This window comes from Habropoda laboriosa, unplaced genomic scaffold, assembly GCF_001263275.1.
Source record: "Habropoda laboriosa isolate 0110345459 unplaced genomic scaffold, ASM126327v1 scaffold136, whole genome shotgun sequence".
Taxonomy (NCBI): Eukaryota; Metazoa; Arthropoda; class Insecta; order Hymenoptera; family Apidae; genus Habropoda; species Habropoda laboriosa.
In genome coordinates this window covers 35,655-45,929 of record NW_017100245.1, presented here as the reverse complement: position 1 = coordinate 45,929, position 10,275 = coordinate 35,655, and the positions used below count along the sequence as shown (strand labels likewise).

At 40.5% G+C, this 10,275-nt stretch overlaps 1 protein-coding gene across 2 annotated transcripts in view; it reads right to left on the bottom strand.

The window, feature by feature from the left end:
• Positions 1–9,221, bottom strand: part of LOC108572149 (RNA-binding protein 24-like) — a 25,975-nt gene extending 16,754 nt beyond the window's left edge. For both annotated transcript variants that reach the window (XM_017934346.1, XM_017934347.1), the window contains exons 1-3: positions 8,870–9,221; positions 3,641–4,046; positions 2,312–2,438 (exon numbers count right to left, since the gene is read on the bottom strand). In XM_017934346.1, the coding sequence (XP_017789835.1) occupies positions 2,312–2,438; positions 3,641–3,913 (400 nt within the window). In that variant the 5' untranslated portion in view covers positions 3,914–4,046; positions 8,870–9,221. The remainder of the gene's footprint in view (positions 1–2,311; positions 2,439–3,640; positions 4,047–8,869) is intronic.
• Between the last annotated feature and the right edge of the window lie 1,054 nt (positions 9,222–10,275).

Sequence of the window (10,275 nt, the reverse complement as noted above, 5' to 3'; positions counted from 1 at the left end):
ACAACTCAAAGTGAAGATTTATTTTAAAATACAGAACAAGGCCTCAACAACATTCCCTTTATCCGAGACACCCTTAAGTCCTTTGCTGTTCCAACGAAATCCTCTAACGCGAGACACTCTTAATGTGCATGGTGTGCACTAATGGCATCACGACCCGTTCGTTAGTGGCGTACCGATGACTGGTTCCGCCGTCGCGAAAGGGTTAAAAGAACGGAATGCTGTATATGAGTACAATGTATTCATCTCCATATACAGGGCGGGACAAAAATTTTTGTCCACCTTGAATATTTCCGTTATTTGTAACAATATGGAAAAATAGGGAGACACAATGTGATGTGAATACTTTTTTCATGGGTGGAGGCGTGCAGGAGACTGCAAGGTCGTCTCCATTATTTTAAACGAGATGCTACAATTTTTTCATCGCTGTTCGATAGTCGTTGTTCTGGCGATTTCACCATGCTATCACTAAAGATCATTGAATGTGACATGTGACGGTAAAATAAATTTTCTTACAATACAGAAGATGTGCGAAGTGTTAACCATTTGTGTCCTAACCACGTGCGCGTCTTATCGCTTCTGAACTTATTCTACCACATGCTGCGGTAATCCGTTGTCTCATATTTTCCGGTGTAGTCGGTATTTCGTGATAAACAACAATTTTTGAGTGCATTTCGGTACATTTTGATAAGTTGCCTCGTCAAGGATCATACGCCACTTTTGTTTTTCGGAAAAAAACTTCATCTTGATTATCAGGGTGATACTTGACTCAGCAATCGATTGATACCGATATTCCACGTAATGTCGTAAATTGCCACAATGTTTACGCCCGCAGTTGTATATAATGTACTACTAGAACGTAAACAGTGCGGCAAGATTGTCCGTTTACGTAAAAGTAAGGGTCAATGAATTACAGCAATTGCTAATCGTAAGACGCATCCGCGGTTCGACAATTCAAAAGTAACAATAATTGTTTCACGATCTTCGGCGACTTTGAATGACCTTTAATGGTAGCATCGCCGCAACAGCGGCTATCGTACAGCGATGAAAACAATATAGCATCCCGTTTAAACAAATAGAGACGACCTTGATACCTCCTCTACGCTATGTCTCCCATTTCATCTGACGTTTTATAACAAACAACGGAAATACTCAAGGTGGACAAAGTTTTTGCCCCTGTGTACGTATGTATGCAAAATTAAGAGATACACTGCACAGATGAATTCTCACCAATGAAATATTACACTTGTCGCGAACGTTGAGATGAAATTCGAAGCGTTTAATATTACCCGATGGACAAATCAGAGTGAAAAGTTCAGTAAGAAGAATACCGAAATCGATTCGTAATTCTTGCATCCACGAAGACATTTTTCAGTGCTAAAACTGTCCTTGTCCGGTTCTAAATTAGAAATGATTTTTGCACGTAAGGAAAAAAGGAACAAAAAGGACACCGGTACTCGGGTTAAGGCAATTTTAGACTTAGGTGCCTAAGCGCCAAGCTATGTTGGCCTGAAGCCACCCCAAGAGTGCAAGAAAATGACTTACAGGACACTTTTTGATTTGCACAAACGATATTCCCGATGCTATCCTTTAACCTTTCGTCCGTGTTTCAGCTCGTTAAATGTAAGATCGGCGAATGCAAATAATTACATAAGAAGCAGAATTACTCCCCACCAGGAAATTTCGATCAGACTAAAAATTCAAACTGAACTGCGGAATACAAATGGTATCGTTTCCTAATTAACAGTTAAATGAAGCGTCTTGTTAAGAGAACCGTTGCGATAATATTTCATGGGCATACTTGGGCACACGTGCTCGACATATCGAGTCGAAGAGTTACCGTCCTATTTGTCCAAGAAATATATTAACGATTACTGCGACGAATAGAATTTGTTAATTTGGCTATGCTTCAACAACGTGAAACTCGTGACAATGACGCGCAAAAGTCAAGATGGAGAATTAATAAACGAGATATTATTCCCGTAAAATCTCTCGATATTTCGAAACTACATTGTCGAAATCAGGATCTTCATACAGTTCGACAAGTTATAGACATTCTGTAAATTGATAAAAGATTAATTATCTACACGCGCGCGCATATGTATATAACACAACTGTGCGGAAAATTTCTGTATTGTTTGTTCAGGGCGAGACTTGAAATGGAAGTTGAAGGATTATTAATCAAACTGAAAACACAAACTCGATCAAGCTACGAAAAATCAAAGCATCGAGATTTAATTGTTGGATTGAGTAATTCTAATACTTGGCACAATCCGTATTCATTTAATGAGCACGCACTGCTATGCAAACTTACTCGCTTGTAGATTACCCCTAGGCTTAGCTCCAAGAATCGCCAGGTTGACGTTTGCTTTGCGACCGTCGATTATGGGGTTGGGGTCTTTGCACGCCCTCTCCGCTGCTGGCCTATCTCCCATGATCACCTGCGTACAGATCCGACCGATTATTTGACTAATCCTTCCGCTCTACTTGGATCTTGCACGCCGCTCCTTCACAAGCAACGGTACAACTTGTGTATATACCGTGCATGCAACAGCCAGATATTCCAATAACATTCTCGACAACGTCTTCAATTAGTTAAGTACCACAAAGGGTTTTAGTGTTTATGCTTTTTACTCGTTGAGCACTGAAGAAGCATCGATACGGTTAGGCTAGGATTTCATGAAGTCGTCGAACGAACCGATTTTCATTTGTAAACTTTTATCGAATTTCTAACGTACGTATCTGTGTACGCATTCATTAGGGTTTTACTTTATTACTTTTCATTACCTATCGTTACCTCTAGCAGCTTTTATTACCTTTTATTTTAACACGAAAGAAAGATATTAAGAAATTTATTAATGAAAGAAAATCAAAGTATGGAACACTTGGCGTGAAGACGTTGGGCTTTGCTGCGAACAGTAACAAACATATGCAAGAGAATTTGGTTTTACTGGATAGTAAGGACGCTGACACATATATTTTCATATTATCCTTGGTATAAATTACGTATTATGTATGATAAAGAAAGGAAGTAGATAACGGGGTATTTAAAAGTACTACGTAAAACTTTGCGGAAGAAAGAACATTGCTGTCGAGTGGCAAGAAGCAACTAAACATGCTTTTTGGACACGAGGGGACAACCTAAACTGGTTACGTTATCGTAATGAATTATACCATTATCTTTGCGTACTTTACACTGTTCACTCTAGCGATTACTATAACGGACAACTGTTGGAAAAACTTTTTCTATTCTGCTCGCGGCAAAATGGTGCAGGCATAATTTGGAAGAAGGTTACAGCGTTCCAATCTTATTTCTACAAATTAGAGAGTGTTATAGGAAAATTTGTAAGTATTACCTCGGATTACATACTTATTTCTACAAAGAAAGTTTTGGCTTGATACGTTTTTAACCCATTGTTTCCAAATTATTATCAATTCCGTTGCGAATTATTCTCACTCTATTTCTTCGTTAAGCTTCCCCCCATTGCTAAAGTACATCGTTCAAGTGACGGATAACGATTCAAGTTAAAAGTGTACCAGAACTACTCACACTAAGTTACTTACAAAATCAAAACAGTTCACAACACAACTATTCGTTGAAAGAAAGAAAGAGAAACGAAGGTAGAGTCGAGTAGATACTTACGAAACCATAACCCCTACTTTTCCCAGTTTGCCTGTCGGTGATGACCACGGCTTCTTCGATGTCGCCGTACACATTGAAATGTTCCCTAAGACTTTTGTCGGTGGTGTGGTAAGGTAAACCTCCGACGAAAAGTTTCGTCCAAGTGGTATCTTTCTGCTGCGGAGTGGTACCGGCTAATGCACCAAGGCCCGAGACAAGCTCGTCCGGCCCTGGCGCCCCAACAGCGCCCACTGCACCGACGGCACTGAGACCAGCGGCACCAGGCATCAGCATCCTCCAAATTTTGGCGAGATCACCGCCGGATGGGAGGACGACCTGCTCAATTTTGATACCTTCCTCGGTACTTCGGTCAACGTTAATCACGTCACAGGCTTAACACCATTTAGGCGTCCGGTAATGTAGTTACCTATAATTGCAAGAAAATGCAGATTTTCACTAACTTTCATGGACATCGGTACGTTCGCCCAACAGGGAATTTTATATAAACGAATTTTTCCTTCGAATACGAAGAAATCCGTGAGTACACTCTGTCGTTGAAACTTCCACTTCTCGAAGCGGATAAAATGAACACAATTCATTGCGACACGTTTCCAGTTTATCGAAACGTGTCACGTGTTTCGTACATGAGAAAATTTGTTCGAAAAAGTTGCTAAGAATATTTGTCGAAAGAATAGCCACATTTTTTCCTTACACAACACAGAAAACGAAATATTGGCTTTCTAAAGTGAGAAAGTAACTGTTCCATGTCTGCAAAAGGCTTAAGGCCTTTAATTCTTTTTTTACAACTGACGTGCTAGAAAATGATAAATTATTCTTTCGGCAAGCATATAACAGATAGTGAAAAATGAAACTCCTGAAAGTACAAGAAAGGTGATATCAATAACCTGTATGCAGGGGATAATAAAAGTCGAACGTAATTTTATCGGAATAAAGAAATAAAGGTTTCCCTTGACGTTGTAAACACATCAGAGAAAACCAAAACACGCCAATTGGAGCACAACACAAAGAACGGAAAAGTTCTGAGTGCGCGTTTAAAATTGAACCGTTCGTAACGTACGATCCTCCAATGAATCACCTAGCTCCGCGTGATCTTTGCAAAATGACCAAATGTACATGCACGGTTACACGATCACATGCATTCATGTAACCGCAGACTCCGTATATCCTGTGCGTCGTATATCGAAGGAAAGGCGAGAATAAACTGTTCCTCCCTCTTAGACGACCGGTACTCCGAGTACCATACTACCCAGTTCTCTCAATTCCGTTGACTCTGTCGTCGATACAAAGAGAACAGATAAAAAAAATCCCCTTCCCCGCGGAAGCCGAATCCCCGTGTGTACGTTGGGGAAAACCGGCGAATCGGCAAGAATAAGAAGAGAAACAGACAGCGGCAGTGGTGTAGCCGAAAGGAGAAGGACACACGGGAAGGTACCTTGAAAAAGAAGAAAAGGGCAAGAAGAGAAGGGAGGACCCTGACCTCCATTCAAGGCTCGGTAACGGCCTGAAAAGGGAGCCAGTTTTGCTTCTTCCGAGGAGCAAAACTGCCTGGTCGAAACCTAGGCAGCGTAGAGGGTATTTTTCGTGCGGCTCGGCTTTCGAGTTTCTGCAATGCTGTAGACAAGGAAAGAGATAGGGGCCTACAGAGGGGGCCTCCTCTTTCGTCCGTTTTTTTTTTCTTCTTTTTCTTTTTCCTTCTCTTTCCTCCTTTCTACGCTTTTTCACTCTCTTTCTCACACTCGTATAGCACCATCCGTGACAGTGCACCACTTCGCCAAGACGGCCCTTCCTCGTCCGTTTCTAGCGGATCCCCCAAAACGACGGCAGCTGCTGCAGAAAACCGGTGCACCACGCCGTATAATCATATTGTTGTATTGCCATCGGCTGTTCCTCCTCCACCGCCGTTGCTCTTTCTCTTTTTCCCTTTTTCTACCTCTTTCTTCATCCTAGAACAGAGCGCAACTACGCCGGGACGTTCGGTCGAGCATAAAGGCCGGTTTTCTGAATTCAGCTACCGTGGAAGCAACGACCGTATAACGTATGACGTTGATAAATATTATTGCTCTTACGATTCCGAAATTTCTTTCAGCTTACTTACCGGACACGCCGGCGATTCGCACTTTCGACAGTCAGCTGATACAATTTACAGGTACTCGGACACACTGTTCGAGTCGTAAGGGATCTGTAGGTGCACAAAGCACTTTTCTATTGCACCTGGACGAATCGAATTGTCCGGGTACCCTCGTTAATAATACGAGCAATAAACCTTCTGCAAAAATTGTAAGTTCGAACTGTTAAATATTCCTCGATCGTTTTGCCACTTGGACTTCCTGTTACCTGCCTCCCTTCGAAAGTTGGTCATTTTATTGCCATTTTTTTTTTTATATCTCGTCTGTACTGTACGTCGCGCTCGATTACAATTTTCCGTAATAATTTAATCGATCGAATAATAGAGCAACGAACTCGAGTTTCTTTTTCTCTAAGAACAAAAGATGGCGAATCTTGAAAAGAAGAAGACGCTGCACGCGTTCAAAATTAGAAAGTTATTTAAAACGGGAACGTTTGTGCATTTGGTTCAGTGCACAGGAATCTTCGCGGCAAGTCGAGTAAAACAGTTCTATTAAAAGTAATATCGGCAATTCGCGACTTTTTACAAATCGACGAACTTTTATGAAATGAAACCGAAAAGAATACGCCTGGTTAATATATTTGAAAGCTACGCGCAGTATCGCAAATATACACATGTATTTCGCAAACTTTCCTTTTAATAGAAATCACGATGGTGGCGAGGCGCGTTAGGAAAGACAGTTGTAACCTTTCAGGTACTAAGACCAGCCATTGTAACAGCTGTAGAGGGTGAGAATAACTGTATAGCGAGTGCCTCGTAAATCAACCGATCTACGTGTCATGCGTAAATAAGTTCGAATCTGCGAAACTGTCCATGATTCGATTTTACTAAAAAATTGTCACATGTTAAATTTAGCTATTCAACGGTATACCAAAGTAAACGTTGCTTAACAGCGTAAATAGAGTACGTTAGGATCGTGTCGAAGGAAAATTGATAATAACAGCCTGCCTTTTAATATCGTTGCTGGAGATGATACGCGTAAACGCAAATTTCGCGTTGGAATCTATCGAATGAGCTTCGTAGAAATAGTCTCGATAGTCTAGCGAAAGAGTACGATACAATCGTGCTCCGATCGCGGAGTAGCCTCGTGCATTCGACACTGGCTGATTGCCACGCGCTCAACCAAACTCACTAAAATATCTTCTCGGCCAAAGTCGCAAAGGCCAGAGTTTCAGAAAACATGAGACGATAACCGGCTTTGCTCCTGTGCCGTGAAGAAAATTTGCAAAAAGAAAGTTCTACATTGACATTAAACAGACGATTGAAAAAAACAAAAAGATTGTACAAAATTTCTCTCTTAACCTGTTGTTTCACAAATGACTACTGTGCCATTAGAACAATATCGGCTGGTTTCATATGTTATAATTGAACTATTCGCATCTTGCCACGAAACACTTGTTGAATCACTGTTGACAGTGATCGTGTGCCCGTGAAAAATTTATGTGCTGTTAATATCTACGAGTATCAATTGCAGACTTTAATGAAATTTTCAATACGTTCCATTCTGGAGCTACCGACTTTACGCAGAACGGTATGCAGTTGTAGGCATACGTGGCATAGACTTACGTACTTTTGCTCTAAATATTTGCACATATTTCAAACTGTTAAAGAACAATTACTTTTTTCCTTTAACGGCTCATCTTTTTCATAATTTAACTAGCAAGTTGTTTAATTAGCTCAACAGTTTACTTTCGTGTTGCGTTTGATATTAAACGTATACTGGAGTGAAGAAACGAGAGCATGTCGCTGGTGTTAACAAAATAGCTTTTCACCCAGAATTAAAGTCTGAAAAGTGTGCCGACAAAGAGAATTCTTCAATCAGATATTCATGGTGTTCATCTTCTATATCTTTCTACTGCATTTATTATAACTACCATCCTGGAATTTGCTTTCTCTACCAACCGGTAAACACATTTCGAGAACAATTCAGATAACAATATAAATTACGAAGGTATAATATCAAAGCGTCCTACGACTTTACTCGCTAATTCACTTATTAGCTTATTCGTACTAATAGCGAAGTAATAATGCTGACGAGATTAAAACGATCGCTCCGTACACCACATTTTCAACTAAATCTCTAATGTTTACAATGCTGTAAACCATCTACGCCTACAATTACGTATTACGAGATTTTTATTCAAATCTAAAAATTCAATGCCTCCTCTACTACACCCTTTAAGAAACAATTACTTCAAATGTATAATAACGTATATTTCAAAAGTAATTGCACATGAACCCCAAAAATGGAGAACGTTTCAATAGCATTTCCATTCAAGTGAAATTTAAGTTAAGTCTGTTGCACAGAATATCGAATAAAGCTGGAAATATTTCATCACGTTTCCTATTGCTTTCTATAAGCATTTGACAACAGTTCGCACCAATGCGCTAGTTAATTGAAAAAAAAAAAAAAAAATGAACGTTCTAATTATAATTACGAGTTACGTTCAAAAAGAGTATCAATTGCTCGTTAAAAAGCAATACGTCTATCGGAAAATCATAAAGCAAAGAAAAAAGCTAAAGCTTCTTCTTTCTTTACGCCAGACGGCTATAATCACCTGCACACGTTTCCAGGCCTCCTGCTAAAGAGAAATCGTCGAGCCAACGTCGAGGTTTATTAATAAACGTTGTGGTACACGTGCCCGTCGCCGTGTACCCCTTTGTCGCGACGAGATCGCTGCAACGGGGGTGAAAGAGGAGCGACTGAGAGAATAAGCAGATCGTTTTACGAACACGCAAGATGGCCTCGCCAAAACATTTGCCCACCGAGAAAGCACAGTTTTCCGGTCAAAATAACAATCTACCGCTACACTGTGCGCAATTCAAAAGGATATATCGTTCGGGTATCGAGCATTCGTTGAAACATTATACGCGTAGTTGAGGAAAAAGAAAAAAAGGAGAAAAATTTGTTGCAACAAATATAAGACCAGCGAGCAAAGAATTATTGGGAAACCGTTGAATCCCTATCGGACGATATAACGCGTTTTTAACGATCCCCTGATTATATCTCGCAAGAGCGCTGGAACGTCAAATATGTTTTAAAATACAACAGAACAATGATAGATCGGCGAAATATTAGAACCGCAGACGATTCTGATACGCACCTCCAATTTCTCGGATGTCGCTGACAATGGGTGTACTAGAAACGTTGTTCTTTAATCCCAATGAAAAACGCCAGGAAGGAATTCACACTAGTTGCGCGAGTATTTTTTCTAATGGAGATACGATGCGTCGACGAAGAATACGACGACGTTGGAAAATGAACTGGTGCACAAGATCAACAACCGTTTCGCGTTACGAAGAAATGCTCTTTTATTGTGAAATCGACGAGACTATATTCGTGATACTCGACACGTTTAGCGCAGAGTTGATTTTGACGCGTAGCACTATTAACGGCACGTACGTGGTAACTGACGGTACTTTTATAGAATTGGCGATTTTTCGTACACGCACACATCCGCCACGAACGAAAGCCCACGTGCGAGTACCGAAATGCCTTTAAGTTTGCGGTTACCGTTCTGCGCGCCAGTTCGCCGGGTTCCCCGATCATTTCTCTTTTCATTGGTCTACTCTACCCCCCACCACCCAGTAGTACCAGTAGCGTAACGTAACGACGACCGGACGAAACATGGATGAGATGCGAAAAGTAGAACCGACCAATGACGACGTGTTGATAAACCTTTCGCCGTTTTGCCTCATCAAAGGATTCTAAATGCTGATTAACTGTGCAACGAATTTTCTTCTGTTATTGTCGAAACACGATACCTCGTTTGTTTATCTGTAAATAACGTAACAACTTTTCTTTCCTGTTAACGTTGTTATTTGCGCGAAACGTGCTACTAAATCGAGATCATTTTCACGGTTATTTGCCACGATAAACGAATACTAACAAGCTGTAATTTTTTGAAACGAATTTCTGAATTTCATGGCTCCGTGCTTCCACCCGAAATATATAAAAATAAAAATTGTCGCACGTTCACTTTTACCCTTCTGTCGTCCATTTTCTATTTTCATATTTCGGGACTTAAATGCAAGAAAATTGAGGGATTCTCTAGAAACTTTTGAGGTGGTAGTTGAAAACGATCCTATAGGATCCACGAGGCAAGGGCCAGTGGTCCGTCGAGGAGTATCAGCTGTTCGAATTATTATCGTTGCAGACGACGGCAGATGTTCACTAGGTTGAAACGCTCCCCGAAGGCTTCGAATCCTCTGATCTCTTTTCTTTCAAGCGGGTGAAAAACTTTAAAGGAAGCCCAACGTCCTGTTCAATCCCGCACAATGTCCATACTTTTATACTCACTTTCTTTCCTTCTAAACGAATTATATAGTAAAAAGAACGGAACAACAATGATAATAATAAAAATCGAAAATTTCTTTTTTTTTTAAACGTTTCCAGTACTTTGCAACAAGCGTCTCCGCCATTTAAGTTCGATATTTCCGATTCGCGAAACAAGTGCTGTATTTTTATACAATTTATCGAACAAAGAAGTCGATATCGCCTCGAGTAGCA